Source organism: Sceloporus undulatus, unplaced genomic scaffold (genome assembly GCF_019175285.1).
Source record: "Sceloporus undulatus isolate JIND9_A2432 ecotype Alabama unplaced genomic scaffold, SceUnd_v1.1 scaffold_13, whole genome shotgun sequence".
NCBI classification, from domain to species: Eukaryota; Metazoa; Chordata; class Lepidosauria; order Squamata; family Phrynosomatidae; genus Sceloporus; species Sceloporus undulatus.
The window spans coordinates 3,120,350-3,138,568 of record NW_024802935.1 but is presented as its reverse complement, the minus strand read 5'-3'; the positions used below and the strand labels follow the sequence as shown (position 1 = coordinate 3,138,568).

Sequence of the window (18,219 nt, the reverse complement as noted above, 5' to 3'; positions counted from 1 at the left end):
GGCACGACAGCCTGGAAAATGAGAGAATGACAGCAACAACAGCAGCTTGAATGAAGGAGCAAGTTGCAGCAGACTGAAATAAACTTTGCCTGAAGCCTGTACACTGTACTCCATCAGTGCATTTGAGGGGATTGCAATCCACAAAACCCATGCTCAAATCAGTCAATCGTAAAGATCCCACAAGATTCCTCTTTTCCCTCACCTCTCCCTCTTTAAATATTGGAAGAGACTCACACAGCTACCTCTTTAAAAACTGCTGTGATGACTAGGACTCCTTCTCTGCCTATGACAGAGTAGGAGGGCCTCTTTAGACTGCACTTAGCAACGCCCCTGCTTTGACCCTCCTCATCTGCGAGGAAAATCAAATCAATACACCCTTCTTCAAATCACGATGCTTCCACAGCAGCAAAACACTGCAGCAGCCTCCTCTGACTCTTCTTAAATTTTGTTAGCATCTCTCGCTTCGATGCTCTCCACATCCTGGACTTAGATCACTGCTGAAGAGACCTTCACATCTGTCACTGAAAGGATCATCTCCATTGTCCTGTATTAGATCTTTTGTTCTTTTTCTTTAGAAAATAAATCTCTTTGGATTTGCTGGCTATTGTAATGTTAATCTGAAATGCTTAGATCTCTTCCTAGCAACAACAGAAAATTCATTAGCAACCTCTGCAAAGCTTTCTTGGTTTCATACAGAATTTTAAAATATTCAGCATGGTACAAAAAAGCGAAGTGTGTTTTTTAATTAAAAAAGATGATATTTGCAACTTGTTTTGAAACATGTATGGGAGTCCTTCCACTCCCTTTCCAGGATGTTTTGAATAGATCCTTAATAATGGATGCTCAGTGATGTGCATCTCCTGCAAATTAAATAAAGTGGGATGTGTGTGTTTTTCTTCTTCCTAGAGATGGCCAACAGAGGACCAAGCTATGGCTTAAGCCGAGAAGTCCAGGAGAAGATTGAACAGAAATATGACCCAGAACTGGAGAGCCGACTGGTAGACTGGATTATTATACAGTGTGGTGAAAATATAGAGCATCCCCCACCTGGAAGACAACATTTTCAGAAATGGTTAATGGATGGAACCGTAAGTAATAGTCTGACATTATGTCTGTAATAGCAACATTTATGAGCAATGTTTGCTCTTAAATGTTTACCATCCACAGCTGTATCATCCAAAACAAATCAATACCTCTGATGCACTTCTCCTGACCACTAGGATACAAGTCCCATAGAAATCATTATGTAATCATGAAATGCTTCAGAACTGGAATGAACTGTATGTTGTACTCTGCAGGTGTATGCTTCTTCTTTTTCTACTACTTCTTGTTAAACTCCACTTCTAAACCTCCTTTCCCTATCCAGAATCTAATAGAATGATTAAGATATTTGAAAACAATAGCTTATTGTGATCCGGAGGCTTTAAAATAATACTGGGCATATGCATGTGGAGACAGATGGAAGGATGATTATGTAATATGGTAACCATAGATTACATTTCTCTGACAATTACAACAGATTCTCTCTCTCTCTTTTAAAACCAATCATTTAAATACCAGGTTTATCATCATCAACATCATCATAATCTTCTTCTTTAAAAAAGTTAGCATTCTTATTTTTAAAAACAATACACAAAGCTGCACGTTCTCTTGTAAAGAATAACCATTCTGAAGGTTATTCAGACAGCAGTTTGATCACTTAACAAATAAGCAAAAAAGATACTGCCATCTACACAGAAGATAAGACTTGGCAATGTATTGATTCTGTACCATTCTGTTTTTTAACTGTATACCAATTGATAACACTTCCAGTTGGTCTTGGGCTATGTTTGCCTCTCTCATGCAACTGTTAATTGTTATATAACCATTAGCGAATGATTTGATTTTGTCCGCTTGAGTACATCCATGCATGGTCGGTCCAGCTGTGGAAATGGAAGCTTTGGCTACCTTTTTTCCTGTTTAACATGTTCAGAATTATTCTCAATGGTACACATTTCTGATTTATTTATTTATTTAAAAATATTTCCTCTGTGGTTAACATCAAAGCAGCCGCATCGTTAACTAAGTAACATGCACATATTTGTCTTTAGTGAGCTGGAACTAATTGATTTTTGTCCCTTTCAATTCTGTTTCTATCTTTAATCTCCAGCTGCTGTGCAAGTTAATAAACAATTTACATCCCAAGGGAAAAGAACCCATTCCAAAGATCACAGAATCAAAGATGGCTTTTAAGCAAATGGAGCAAATCTCCCAGTTTCTGAAAGCTGCAGAAATCTATGGTGTACGAACAACAGATATTTTCCAGACAGTGGATTTATGGGAAGGTACACATATCTCTTATGAGCTTTCACTGAAGTGACAATTGCCTTTTCAATATTATGTTGCTAAGATGGATGTTAATCATTGATTTCTCTAAGGGGAAAGTTCCCTAATGCCATTATTTTTCCTCCTGTTTATGTTGTCTTGTTACCATATTTTTCCCAGTAGCTTGTTATCTTCTCTGAGACATTTCTATTATTCTATGGATTAATAGAATCTTTTATGATAAAACATAACTGAAACATATAGCAGTTTGAAAGAGACACATGCAGTCTAAAGAAAAATGTCAATTTTGGATAGCTTTTTCAGCACATATAGCAAAGTGTGATATAAAAATGACACATTCCGAGCAAATTTGTAGGACAGATAATAGGTATTCATGCTGAGTAAGGGCATAAAGGATAGAGGTGGCACAAACCTTTGGACTGTGTTTAAGTTGGGATTGGGCACCAAATGTGCATTGTCTTCTTCTACTTGCAAAGAGATAGAATACCACAAAGCTAACACCTAGATTAAGCATACTGTATTTTTCTAACCTTTCCTCTTAAGATTTTGATTTCACATGTTTTATCATCTTTTGAAATATTTCCATCTTGTATTTAAATTACTTGTGCTGAAATAAGGATTCTGAAATAAAGATCTATTAGTTCTTGTGCAATAACTCTCATGGCAGGATATTAACACATCATGGTATGCCATCATTTTTGTTAATCATCATTCTTACTTAAGCTATGAATTTCAAGTCTTAAAACCATGGCTTATCTACATAAGTGTGGCTTATCTTCTCCACTTCTAGTGTGTTTTTTTTCCCCTTTCCTGCTCCTTTTGTCAGTTTCTTGTTCATGGTAAGCAACTGGAGAAACAAGCCAGGGACAGTTCTCAGTCTGGACCTCATGACAAATCATGGTTTAAACAAGGCAGAATTATAAGGTTCCAAGAAACCATGGCCTATATTTAATTTTAATTCCAACTGAAGTAAACCCATTTAATCAATGGAAACTTGGTAAGTCAACATTTATGTAAGTTCCATTGATTCAATGACTCTACTTTAGTTGGATCTCACAGCTGGTTTTAGGCTCAAAGGTGGACGTTATGGGTTTTTAGGGGTTAACAACTATGGTTTGCTAGCAGAGGTAGATCTGCACATCACCTCAAAACAGAGTGTAGTGACCCATGCCATGACCTAGCATGAAATTTTGTTGTGTTATTGTTGTTACATACTATCAAGTCAGCTTTGACTACAGTGGACCCTTGTTATACGCTGTGGTTTGGTTCCAAGATCCCCCGTGTATAACAAAATCCGTGTATTCTCAAGTCCCATTAAATATAATGACATAGCAAAATGGTGTCCCTAATAAAAAATGGAAAATCAAGGTAAATTTATACTTTTTTGGAACATTTTCAAATCGTGTATGCTTGAATCCGTGTATAAAAAATCCGTGTATAAGAAGGGCCAACTGTATATGTGAAAGAGAGACCTCCATGAGCCCTGCTCATTGGCAGCCCTGCTCAGGTCTTGCAGAATGTTGGGTGTGGCTTTCACCTCTAATTTGATCTTTCTCTTTTCCTACTGCTTTTCTCTTTACCAAGCACCTATTCAAATGAGTCACACTGTCTGAAGAGGTGTCCAAAGTATGATAGCCTCAGTTTAATAATTTTGGCTTCTAGTGAAAGTTAAGGTTTGATTTGTTGTCATACCCATTTGTTTGTCTTTTTGGCAGTCTGTGGTATCTGTAGACAGTACATTTCAAATGAATTGGTTTTCTTCATGTCACCTTTTTTCACTGTCCAATATTTACAACCATACATAGAAATCAGGAATATTATGACATGGATTATTTTGATTTTGGATTTAGTGATATATCTTTGTATTGAAAGTCCTTATCTAATCCTTTCATGGCTACCCTTCCAATGTTAGTCTTTTTCTGATCTCTTGACGAGACTTTCAAAATTTATTTGTAACTCAGGCAAGGTATAAACAGCCTTTACCTATTTCAATGTCTTGAACATCTAGTTTAAATTATATAAATCATTATTTTTATTTTGTTACTTGCTTTTGTACTTTCTTCCTTAACTTTTATCAGTAGTTATTTCAAGTCTTTGCTATTTTTGCTAGTGATATGGTGTTATTTATATATCTCAAACTATTCAGTTTCCCTCCTCCAGTTTTCGTTCTTCTGTCCTTTAGAGTCCTTTAACTCTATTTGCATTTTTCTGTATATTATATGGTGATAAAATGCACCCTTGCCTGACCTCCTTGCCAATTTCCCCTTGTATTGTTTCTTCAGATTCTGTCCTGACAGTGGCCTCTTCTACTTGATATAGCTTGTACATTAGGACCATGTTGTAGCATGTATAACATCTTTTTTGCAAAATTATGTCATATAACCATGGTCATTATGTATAGAGAATTGTGGGAACCTTGATTGGAGGCCTAAACATTAGGATTCCCACTGGCAAACTATAAGCTTTTCTTTCAACATATTGTGGATTGATGAGAAATATTCTTCCAAGCATTAATAAAAACAATCCAAGTGATTAGTCATATTATTTTAAAAAAAAAAACCTCAAGAGAGTACAAAAGATGAAGAGGGTTTACAAAGAGTTCTTGAATTAACTATTTCTTGCACTTCAGTTTTTGGCTTGAATTTTTGGTTGAGAGGAAGGTGAACATTCTGAGTAGCTGTAACTAGCTGTTGTTGTTGTGTGCTTTAAAGTTGCTTCAGACTTATGATGACCCTAAGGTAAACCTGTCATGGGGTTTTCTTGGCAAATTGCTTCAGAGGGGGTTTGCCATTCTCTGGGGTTGAAAGTGTTTGACTTGCTCAAGGTCAGTCAGTGAGTTTCATGGATTAGCAGGGATTAAAACCTTGATTTCCAGAGTTGTAGTCCAACAAACTACTATGCCACACTAGTACTAGTTATTATTTGGACTAGTTTTTAAAATACATTCCTGCAGCATCTTGCATTTTCATCTTCTGATTCAGCAACTAAATGAGATTTAATTTGTTCCCCCTTTGATTGGTTCCCTGTTAAGTTTTTTTTTTAATCTCCCCAGAACCAAACTTGAGGTCAATTTCATGTGATACTTTTAATCCATTATGCAGTACATTATTCCAAATACCCTTCATTGGATATCTGTGTACATCTTCCAGAAAAGTAGCCACATTAAAACTCTTTTCATGCATAACATTTTTCTCACATGAAGTTAATCTCCATGTAGGAAAAAGCATGTGTGAAGCAGCTGTCCAATCCATGGCCACGAGTCAAAGTAATTTCTTGCTACCCACTGTATGAAAACAAGTAGTGTCTTGCACAGCATCATAGAATCATAGAGTTGGAAGAGACCACAAGGGCCATCCAGTCCAACCCCCTGTCATGCAGGAACTCTCAATCAAAGCATCCCTGACAGATGGCCATCCAGCCTCTGCTTAAAGACCTCCAAAGAAGGGAGTTTGTTCCACTGTCGAAGAGCCCTTACTGTCAGGAAGTTCCTCCTAATGTTGAGATGGAATGTCTTTTCCTGGAGCTTGCATCCATTGTTCCGGGTCCTGTTCTCTGGAGCAGCAGAAAACAAGCTTGCTCCCTCCTCAATATGACATCCCTTCAAATATTTAAACAGGGTTATCATATCACCTCTTAACCTTCTCTTCTCCAGGCTAAACATCCCCAGCTCCCCAAGTCGTTCCTCATAGGGCATGTTTTCCAGACCCTTCACCATTTTAGTCACCCTCCTTTGGACACTCCAGTTTCTCAATGTCCTTTTTAAATTGTGGTGCCCAGAACTGGACACAATATTCCAGGTGGGGCCTGACCAAAGCAGAATATAGTGGCACTGTTACTTCTCTTGATCTAGACACTATACTTTTATTGATGCAGCCTAAAATTGCATTGGCCTTGTTAGCTGCTGCATCGCACTGTTGACTCATGTTCAACTGTCTACTTGGACTCCTAGATCCCTTTCACATGTATTCTCATTCAGCCAGGTGTCGCCCATCCTGTATCTGTGCATTTCATTTTCCCGCCCTAAGTGCAGTACCTTACATTTCTCCCTGTTGAATTTCATTTTTTTAGCTTTGGCCCAGCTTTCTAGTCTATTCAGGTCATTTTGAATTTTGATCTTGTCTTCTGGAGTATTAGCTATTCCTCTTAATTTGGTGTCATCTGCAAATTTGATTAGTAAGTCCCTAATTCTGTCCTCCAAGTCATTGATAAAGATGTTGAATAACACTGGCCCCAGGACAGAGCCCTGTGGGACCCCACTGGTCACTTCTCAGCTTATTTATTTTTCCTTGTTTCCTTCTGATTTTTCTCTGTCTCTAAGTCCTGAACAAGCAAACAGTAAAGCTTTGGTTTCTTCATCTGTGCTCACGTTGTATTTTAAATTAGATTATGAGCCTGCAGGCTTGTCTAACCCGTTTACTGTGCCTTTTCTAGCTGAGGTACATTTATCGATATACAATGATGACAATGGTCAGGAAGGAGTGAAAGAGCTCCATCTAAAAGCCCTGCAGGATGAGGCTATTGCTTTGAAGGGAGATGGGAAAAGTAGTATGTGCTTCCTGCTGCTGGTCATTTCCTCTTAATTTCTTCACTGAGCTGGAAGGAGACTTGGAATCCTCAGAAGAAAAATACTGATTAGTGCTGTTCCTCCATGAAAATAATGCTTCAGATGCTGATCAAAAGTGTGACTTCTAGAATCAAATCTATTAGTGTCTGTTTATTGTAGAAGCTTGCAGGAGAAGTAAATGATGTATTTATTCACCGTACTTTGTTTGGAGTTACAAGTTCCTGTGTCATGTTGAGTTCATCTACTTAGATTGCAATTTCCCAGCTTTAAATTCATTTTCAATTTGTAGTGTGCTGAGGAGAGACAAAGTGCTGGGTTTAGAAAGACACTTAGCCAAGTCTCTGTCAGAGACTTAGGTATTTTAAGCGATTTAAAGTGTTGACCGTGAATATTTTTGGTCAGGGATAAGGTGAGCCCCCCCCCCCAAAAAAAACCTTTTCTCCTATATATTCATTCGTTGAACCACTACTCAAATAATAGTAGAATATAGTTTTTTATGGGTTTTTTTGGGCTATGTGGCCATGTTCTAGAAGAGTTTCTTCCTGGCGTTTCGCCAGCATCTGTGGCTGGCATCTTCAGAGAATCCTTGCCTAGAAAAAGTAATAGTAGAATATATTGGGAGATGATGCGTCAGTGTGCATATTTTCTATACATACTTTGAATGTCTGAAAAGGGCTCTTGAAGCAAGTAGATGCTCTCTAGACTAGACAACAGTCATCTAGATGGAATGAAATCATTTAGGCAGTACTCATCTAGGTGGACACAGCTGAAGGTATGGATTCTGTGAGTGTTCATAAGGAAGCTAGTTTATTTGTAAACTGACCTAGAAATACTTCATGAAAAATTCCTTTATGCTCCCCAATTCCTTAACATTTTTAAAACTGATTTTAAAATTTATTATTAGTGCCAACCACATTAATTGTTTTGAGTAAGGTCAGTGGCTTCTTTAATTTGTTAAGGCTCTTATTTTAATCATTTTAAATTGTATTGTTTCAATTTCAGCATTTTTAATTGAACATTTCACTGAACTGAATAACAAATTAATTTTGTCAAATTTTAATGCTGATATATTACATCTTTTTAATGTTAATGAATTAATTTTGGTACCAACAGAATGTATTAAAAATGAACAATTTCATAATGTATAGAGGGAACCCCTGTACCCTTGAAATATGGATGTACAGGATTAAAATAATGTTTTGGGCCTCCAGATTTACCAGATTGGGATACATAAACATACATACAGAAGTATATTTGTTGTTGTTGTTGTTGTTGTTGTTGTTGTGTACCTTCAAATAATTTCTGATTTATGATGACCCTAAAGCGGTGAACCTATCATGTGGTTTTCTTGGCAAGATTAGTTCAAAGAAGGTTTGCCATTGCCATCCTCTGAGAAAGAGAAAGTGTGACTTGCTCAAGGTCACCAAGTGGGTTTGTATGGCCAAGGCAGGACTTGAACCCTGGCTTCCCAGTCTCCTAGTCCAACATTCAAACCACTATGCCATGCTGGCTCTCTCTCTCTCTCTCTCTCACACACACACACACACACAGAGAGAGAGACGTATATATGTATCTCAAAAGAAGGGAGTCATCTCAGGTGGAAGTTTCTGATAATGTGGAAGGAGAAGCAGCCAAACCTGTCTGCTCCCTACACGCTTCAAGCTAGTTTGCTGTATTCAGGTGAGCTGGAGGATGAAGCCCCAGCCAGGTCAGTTGGCTTTAAAGCAGAATGACCAGGATGATGATGACCAATCTATTCTGCTTTGGTCAGGTCTTACCTGGAATACTGACCCAGTTCTGGACACCACAATTCAAAAAGGATGTTGACAAGCTGGAGTGTGTCCAGAGGAGGGCAACTATAATGGTGAAGGGTTTGAAAACCATGCTCTGTGAGGAGAGACCTAGGGAGCTGGGTATGTTGAGCCCGGAGAAGAGTTGGTAAAGAGGTGATATGATAGCCCTGTATTTGAAGGGATGACATATTGAGGATGGTGCAAGCTTGTTTTCTGCTGCTCCAGAGAACGGGACCCTGAACAATGGATGCAAGCTACAGCAAAAGAGATTCCACCTAAACATTAGGAGGACCTTCCTGACAGTGAGAGCTGTTGGAAAGTGGAACACACTCCCTCAGACAGTGGAGTAGTCTCCTTCTTTGGCGGTCTTTAGACAGAGGCTGGATCACCATTTGTTAAGGATGCTTTTATTGAGAGTTCCTGCATAGCAGGGGGTTGGACTGGATGACCCTTGTGCTCTCTTCCAATTTTATGATTTGGTGGTTTCACCATCTTATCATTCCCCCCAGATAGCAAAATGTCTTGGGATAGCATTAGGGTGCATCTGCACTGTAGAAATAATACAGTTTGACCACCACTTTAACTTCCATGGCTCTATCCTACAGGATTCTGTGATTTGTAGTTTTGTGTGACACCAGCAGCCTTTTGCAGAGAAGGTTAAAAGGCCTTGTAAAACTACAAATTACAAGCTCCACAGGATGGAGCTACAACCTTTAAAGTCAAACTTCATTATTTCAACAGTGTAGATGCACCCTAAGTCTAAAAGACAGTGGTATCCTTAAGGCCAACTAGTAAATTCATACTTGATATCTTTCCAGTTCATAGTATAGACTCCTAGCCACCACACCCTAGCAGTTATTTCAGGCATTTTGACAAAAAATAAAATAAATAAATAAATAAAAATCCTTTACATTATGACAGCTCCATAGGAATTCATGGATTTTTAATCAGTTCAGTATGCATAGGGTTTTATGATTTTAGATTTCTGCTTTAATGTTGCATTGGATAATGACTTTAATCATTATCCTTTTGGGGCTCGACAGACGGGCAGTTCCATGCCAACTGTCTTTGCCCAGAGTCGGTGCTGCAGCAGCCGCACGCTACAGCACTGATGTGCCACCAAAAGGAAGCTGCCTAGAGCGGCTTCTTTTTTGCGGCACCGCAAGCAGGAAAGAGCACCGCCATGATGCCACTTCCTGCTAGCAACATCTGGTCGCTGTACAGTGTCGTCGTCATCAGGGCGGCCCCAGTATAGATGGGAGGCCACCATGATGGCGGCATCTGTATGGACTAGAATCAGTGCTGGCACGCTGCTTCCCGCCTGTATGTATCGGGCCTTTGTTAAACAAACTTAATAAAGCTGACATATTCTATGGAATTGGAATGAACTGGACAATGTATATGAAAACAGTGTCAAAAAGTTTCCAGAATAAATGCAAGCACTGTACTGATTCCATCAATACATTTTTGCCTCATGCCTCACTGTAGCTATGAGGTGAAAGGGACTAGAGTACAATGTTTGTCTATCAAAGCCTGATAAGAAGAGTTATGCAAGTCTTCGTCAGCTGTCTCATACTGCATTTTGTATAAAGATAGTGAATTTTGTTCAGATAGCAGATGGAAGATTGTCTCAGTCTTCAGGAATAGTGAAGAAATTATGAAGATGAAAATGATGTTGGAGAAGGGCGAAGAAACACGACACAACCACCCAGTGGTTCTCTGTGGCAGTGACAAGGACCAGAGTGGATGTAGAGCTAACTTGTGTCATGAACAGAGAAGGCTGTTCCTACTATCAAGCAGAGTGATGCATTTGCCTCAGTTGACAAACATTTGGAGGTGGCACCAAGGTGTCAAGTGGAGGAACCATTCCCCATACTGCTTTCTTTGCATCCTCCAAGCTAGTACACTGCCATCAATTGCAGTAGAGAATGCTGTCCAATCACCAATATTGATGAAAATATTGATGGCAGCCCAGTTGGCCTTGTACACTCATCCCTCCACATTTGCAGCTTTGACTTTTGTGGATTTGATTATTCACAGATTTTGTTAATATATTATCTCTAGGAATATCTAGTTCCTCCAGCACAACTCTGTGGTCAACTTTAACTAAAAGTCGTACTGAAAGACCTAGAAATTCCTGGAGAGAACACTCCACTAGACATTTGTAGCTCCTCCGGCACAATTCCATGGTCAATATCTGACAGATGTTGACCACAGAGTTGCACTGAAGGATTTAGAGATTTCTAGAGAGGTGCTCTTTGAGGTAAAAACATAGTGTCTTTGTTATTTGTGTTTTTTCCACATTCACAGGGGTCCTGTGCCCCTAACCCCAGAGAATGTGGAGGGACAAGTGTGTATGGAATAATTGGGGGTACCATCTTGTTCTTCAGCTCAGGTGGGAAGCCATCTTGGGTTCACTTGCATGCAAGTAGCCCTTAAAGATACAGGTTACTGGGTACAGGGAAAGGTGCACCATGGAATGGGTTGCCATGGATTTCAGCAGTCCTAGCTTTGGAAATATGGCTTTGGGGAAACAGAATTGCAAGGATAAAAATCTTATGTAAAGTTAGGTTTGCAAAATATCTAGAAATATCTGGATAGTTCTAGATATATTCATCTTCTCCTTATTAATGTAATAGCTTCAGTGGAACAGAAAATGTTGTTGGTTTTGGTATTACTCTGCTGCAAACCATACAACAATTGGCAAGGGATTCTGGGTGAGGGAAGCCCTGATAGTTCCCATGAGACGAGAGGAGAAGCGGAAAACATAATGGTACAAGAAAGCCTTGGGGATTTTGAGACTAAATTGGTGTCTACATTACTGCTGAAAATGCAGCCAAACAATTTAAGAGTAAAGAGTGTCTCTCTCATCCTTTTTAGGCAAGGATATGGCTGCAGTGCAGAGAACCTTAATGGCTTTGGGCAGTGAAGCTGTCACAAGGGATGATGGATGTTACAAAGGGGATCCATCTTGGTTTCACAGGTAAAGATCTGTTTGACTATTCTCTGGGGACATTTTGGTGGAGGGGCTTATAGATAAAATGTGTTGTTTTTATGAAAGGATCTGAACCCATATTGCCAGTCATTTGCCAGCTGCCTTAGGTTTCATGCCAAGAGAAAGGCAACATATAAATTATAACAATAATGCATAATCTAAAACACAACTTATAGATACACTGAGAAGTAAATGGCATACAGTAGGGGGGAAAGGTACAGTTTAAGAATACAGGTTGAGTCTCCTTATCGGATATCCCAAAATCTGAAATATTCAAAAATCCAAAATTGTCCATATAGGTGACTGAGATAGTTATACCTTTGCTTTCTGGTGGTTCAGTGTATAAAAACTTTGTTTCATGCACAAAACCATTTAATAATTATATATAAAATTACCTCCAGTTTATGTGTATATGGTGCATATGAAACATAAATGAATTTCAAATTTAGACTTGGGTCCCATCTCCAAGATAACTCCTTATGTATATGAAAATATTCAAAAATCCACACACCCCCCTAAAGGAATCCAGAGCACTTCTGGTCCCAAGCATTTCAGACAAGGGAGAGTCAATCTGTACTTGCTCAGACTATTTTCTTCTGTATTTCTACAAACAACTATAAAAGTTTAGCCTACATGGAATCACCACCCTTTCAGATTTGTCATTAAGCAAAGCAATTTTTGCCAAAGAGGTAGATGCCCTGAGGGGGGGAGGGAAGTAACACATCATCTGAAAAGCAAGGGTAGAGAAAAGGAGAAAATGCCCCCTTTCTAAAGGATTTGCTAGTTCTCTGTGGATCACTAGGTGCTCAAGGGCCTGGACTGATAGAATTCAGCATGTTTATTTTCCTCATAGAATCATGTTGGAAGGCTTCTCAAAGATCATTTAGTCCAGTGGTTCTCAAACTTTTTACCCTTGTGACACCCTTTGCATCTGCATCCAGATATTGGGGCCCCTGCTTGACACAGTATGTGAAGAAATTTTGTTTGTTTGTTTAGTGTGTGTAGTTTCATTCACACTTTCATGTATACTCACATTTTAACAGATTATAAGGAAATAACTCTCTTCCTTCTCCGTCAGGCAAAGGCTTCAAGTGCCCTCCTTGCCCTTCTCTTTCCTTTCAGGACAGAAAAGGTTTGGGAAGTGAGGGATGGGGGGTGGGGATTATGTCCTCCAAATCTCATGCCCCACTTGAGCCACTCTCATGGCCCCATGGTCCCACCCCACAATTTGAGAATCACGGATTCTTGAGCAGGAAACCCATAGTTTCAGCATTTCAAATAAACAGAGTAATGAGATCCCAAATCCTGACATAATAGATTATAAGTGAAAATTAGTTAGGTTACCTATACCTGAGATGCTCTCTAGTATTAACTTGAGAAATACTGTACAGATAATGTGTTGGAGGTTCATTGGCTCTTTTAAAAAGGACTTTCCCATGGAGTCATTGAAGCTTCCATCTGTTCTGTTGCATTTAAACCTCTTCATAAGATGCTTGCTAGCCTCTTTTCAGTGTCAAACAAAATGCTATATCATTTCGGCACAAACAAAGCTCCCTGCTCTGCTACTGGCCGAAAGGCAGTAGTATATTTCATTCCATTTTCATCTAATACAGAGGATCAGATGTTGCTGGACTCTATTTTCCAGCTTCCAACCCCTTGGTTATGCTGGCTAGGGCTAGTGGGAGATGCAACCTGACCACATTAGGAAAGCCTAGTTTGGCTTGATCAAATCAGTGCTCCACTGCAAGAGAGGAGGAGTGCTCAACCTAAAAATAACAGTGAGAAGGGGAATGAGGAGAGCTGCAGCAGCAATAAAAAGGTATATCAGAATACTGTAACATTTCTGTAGTAAAGGCACTCTTTGCTGTTATGAAAATGACCACTGGATTGATACAAGAACATTGTTACACAAGGGAATGAACACTGTTCAAAGAAATGCCAACCCTAAATGCTAAAAGTACAAGAATTCTAGCAGTGATTAATTCATTATCACAAAATAAGGAAGAATTCCTTTAGATGGAAACTATGGAGCCCTCCAGATTTTGTTGGACTGCAACTCTGCAGACTTAGCTAGCATAGTCAATGGTGCAGAATGTCGGGAGCTGCAGTCCAACAATACTTGGATAGCCATACGACTCACAACCCTGCTTTTGGTTCTGATGGTAAAATCTACTCAAAAGTAAATCTTGTCAGCCTTACTCTCAAGTGGTAGGATACAATATGGCAGCCTTTCTTGTCAACAGCCATACAAGTTTGGAGGCTTTCTTCATAACCATGAGATCCAAAAACCTTTAAAAAATGGATTCTCAGGCTGCTAAACTCTGCACTGGTAAAGAATTCCATGCTTAACATTAGAGCATAGTTTTATTAATCACACAGATATTTTGTCCAATTTAATTTATAAGAAAGGAGAAAGGATACCCAATTAATTGTCCATTGAGGATTCTAAACTTCTAAATAAATCCTTGCTGTAGTCAAGTGTAGAAGCAAGAGGCTGTGTCCTATTAAGTGACTGAATGTTTGAAACCAAAGCATTGTACTATCCTGAGAATGTATACAAATAAATGAATTGATAGAAATTCAGGAGATGAAATTCAAACCACTACAACACAAGATGACAAACACGATATTTCCTTAGTCTCTCTGAAGGTGCTGAGGAGCACTGAAAGTCTGGATGGATGAGTGCAAAGAGAGGGAGATCTTAACAAGCAGGCAAACTATTCAAGGTCCTCTAATTCAAAATCAGGACATTAGACAAGATAATAGGCTAGCAAGATTATCCCACATAAATCTCAGGTTCTTTGGCCTCAGAAAGCATGATTGAGCTGGGCAAAGTTTCAGGCTTAGGCCAGTTGAGCTTAAGCTTCAGTAATATCAGGACCTTTTAAAGAAGCAGCAAAAATACCCTCTTATTATAATGGAAGCAGAGCAGCCAAAGACAGAGCAATCAATTTTGTACTTTGGAGTCTTTCTTATGGTTTTTGAGTGAATCCATAGGCATTTCCCATCCTATTTTTCAAGCCTGCATATTTTGAAATCTTGTACTGTCTTAAGATCTTGCACCATTTTGCTGGCAACAAAAAGACAAAAGAATGACTCAACACACCTGCCTGAGATGGGAGAAATTAAGGATATATTCTGATTAACAAAAGAAAAAAGACACAAAGAAACCCGATTGCACCACTGAAATACATCTGATGAAGTGAAATGTAGTCTTCAAAAGCTTAAACTAGAATTTTATTTTTCCCAGTTAGTCTCAAAGCTGCAACTGGATTCCTTTATGTGTTTTTATGCTACAACAGACTGGTACACCAATCTAGTTGAATACTACAGTCTGCCCATGCCATACGTGGGCTTACCATCCACAGACTTGAGCTCATGTGGACAGCAAATCGCACAATTGCTGGTCATTACCTGTTTATTGCCAGGATAAGTCCTCTTTAATCTTGTGAAAACTTTCACCGCGATCACACAATTTTCATGGGCTAATTTCAATTTAAAACCCTGCTTTTCCGCATGTGATAAAGTCCATAGTCTCAGAGCTGCAATTTCCCCATCCCTGATGGGGAACATATACATACTACAAGACTTGGTGGGGATGTTGCACTGATACAGGTAACTGGGAAATGACAAGCAGAACTTCCAGCAAAATTTTGCCTTTTAAGAAGAAGTGTAATGTATGATTTGAAGGAAACAAAAGCATGCAACTAGTGGTGACTGATGGTTTCCATGACCATAAGGGCAATGAATCTGTTTTGATGTTTATTCAAAACTTTAAAAGAACTACCCAGCCAGGTTCAGCACATTTTATAACTCATTTAATGTTCATAGTGAAATCAAGAATGGATTCATTGCTCCACTGACATGGTAACCACAAATGTCACCATTGGTAGCACTACAGGCTTTTAAATGTCTTTCATTCCAAGTTTCATGCAAATAGAAAATAGAAAATAAACATGTTGGAAAATTGGGGTGTCAGCCTAAATCTAAAAAACTTAACATGTGTTCACAAATGTGCATTCTTGAGCACAGTTGTTTGTTTGGGAGGGACCTGAAGTAGCTGACATTCTTTAACAAATGCTCTACTGTGCACTTTGTTTCAGCCCCATTAGATAACCCTTCAAATTTGGTGACTCTGTGATCAAGTTGGTGGATTTATGGTGGATAATAGACCGACAGACACTTTATAAGAGTATGTCCTAAGAGAGCAACAATACATAGGATAATGGAAATAACCAAGTTTTCCGACTCAGCCGAGCAAAGTGCCAGAACTCCAAATCAGTGTAGGATGGTCAGCTTTTCTAGAGAAATCTTGCCAGAGTTAGCATTTTATGCATTTTGTAAAACCAGTTTCTGGACAATGGTGCTCAGTCTTGTACATTCTTGCCTTAATCTAGCAAATCATTTGGGCATCTACTTAAGTGTTTTGTTGGATGATATCCACATTACTTAAGACCTCAGCCACTGGAAAAGCATTATATTGATTTGGCTGAAATAACATTTTCCCTGCCTGTATTCTGTGGGTATGGCTAATGCATCAGTAGCAACATTCCAAGATGATCTGCTTTTCTGATCTCCAAGATTGTAGCTTGAGAGAACCACCTCGAATAAGGAATCGAATTTGTCTAGATTCAGATTTAATAATCCTCTCAGTTCTTTGTTCTTTGTTAGACTTTGGATGAGATACTATGACTCAAAATCAATTCCATGACAGAGCTAGGCAGAAAGTTTTGAATCCCACTCTCATACAACATTTGTTAGATATGGCCAAACACACCCCTTGAAAAATATCACAGTTCATGGCGGGAAGAAATTTCTCTTAAATTTCAAGGGTGGTGGTCTCTGCACATTTAAGCTTCTAAGATGGCTTAGCTCTTTCTGTTTCTCCTTACTTAAAAAACACTTTAAAAAAATTACACCACTTGGAGTTGTATAAGACTTTAGAGGCCCGGGACAGATGGGCCTTTTGTAGTGTGGCGGCGGCGCAACTAGCATTAGGGACCGTGTGGCAACTGCACGATCCCTAACCCTAGCACAGACTGGTGGCACTCCAATGGTGGCACCCCATTGTGACATAATGGATGCATAGTGTCCACACATCATGCTGCACCAGTTATATCACGAGTGCACCATTGGCGCACTCGCAATGTAACAATGGTGGCAGAAAAAGAACCCGTTTTCCCCTGGGTTCTTTTTCCTCCGGAGAGAAGTCATGTGGTTTGGTGGCTGTGGCTTCCCTCCAGAGGAAATTAGGTCGCCAGCAAATCTAGAAAGGTTTGAGTTAGTTATTTATAACATGTCATAGTGGAAAATTCTGAATAATGGCAAACACATTATCTTAACAAAACCCATCTTTTTCACAGGAAAGCACAGAAGAACCAGCGAGGATTTTCAGAAGAGCAACTTCGTCAAGGACAGAATGTCATCGGCCTCCAAATGGGGAGTAACAAGGGAGCATCCCAGTCTGGGATGACTGGATATGGCATGCCGAGACAGATAATTTAGGTTACCCCACCTTTAAATACACACTCACACACTCTATAGCATGGCCTGACTTGGAGGAAAATAGCTACTTAACGTTCATGCTAAAATCTGCTTCTAAGTTTTTTTCTTCTAAGAGTTTTGGATCTATCTATATATTTTTCAGCTGCAACATTTTAATCTAAAATGTGGATTTATGTGCTTGTTGTGTGCCAGTTCACACATCACACTGGTAACACATGATGTTCGTTTCTGAACTATGCAAAGACTATTTTTCTGTATTTATTTGCAAATTTGTTACCTTCTGTACCTGTGTCTTATTGAACTTGCTCTTGCAACTTTAACATTTTGTTCTCCACTCCATCTTCTCCTTCTAATAATAATTAAAAAAAAAACAGAGACAGGTTAGAAAGAACTGACAGATGCACTCTGTAAAAAGAAACTCATAGATAGCATAGTCATAGTCATATTCCTGAACTTGGAAAAGTTACATTTTAACTGTAATTCCCTGAATTTTTCATTCAACATAGCTGGTGGTCATGTTGGCTAGGGTTCTGTAGAGGTTGCAGTACAGAAAAAATGACACCTGCAAGCTCTGTCATGTTCTGAGTTGTTTTGAAGGGTAAATAGAGTGAATATGATTCACGGTATTTGATAAACAGACCTTTAGACAAGACATGTCTACTTTGGTGCTGTGACTGGGGTTGCAATGCAGATGAGGATAAAACTGATTTACAAACAAACTAAACACTTCAGCACCAATCTTGACAGTTTGGGTCAGCTACACCTAGACCTTGTCCCCATCACTGTAAAGGTTGGCTGGAATACTGTATTAGCTTATACTTAGCTAAGTACTTAACTAAGTAACTACCGTACTCCTGGCCTGATTTCTGAAGGCCAGGCTTAAGCACCACTCAGCTGTGATTATAGTAGTGGTCATGAATACAAAAGCTACCTAACCATAACTGTTTTGTATTCGTGATCACTACTTAGTCACTATTTTGGAAGTATTGCCACAATTGGAACTCATCCTCTACCTACATTAGTGGACATCAGCTGCA

The 18,219-nt window shown here is 39.1% G+C and overlaps 1 protein-coding gene across 2 annotated transcripts; it reads left to right on the top strand.

Annotated features, from left to right (window-relative positions):
* The first annotated feature begins 333 nt into the window (after positions 1 to 333).
* LOC121917239 (transgelin-3) lies at positions 334 to 17,502 on the top strand. Of its 2 annotated transcripts, none has more exons than XM_042443002.1 (5): positions 334 to 541; positions 907 to 1,088; positions 2,150 to 2,324; positions 11,563 to 11,665; positions 17,041 to 17,502. In XM_042443002.1, exons 2-5 carry the CDS (start codon positions 909 to 911, stop codon positions 17,180 to 17,182), a joined length of 600 nt encoding a protein of 199 aa, XP_042298936.1. In that variant the 5' UTR covers positions 334 to 541; positions 907 to 908; the 3' UTR covers positions 17,183 to 17,502. The 2 variants fall into 2 exon arrangements, with proteins under 2 accessions (XP_042298936.1, XP_042298935.1); XM_042443001.1 differs by having other exon boundaries at positions 335 to 546.
* The last annotated feature ends 717 nt before the right edge of the window (positions 17,503 to 18,219 follow it).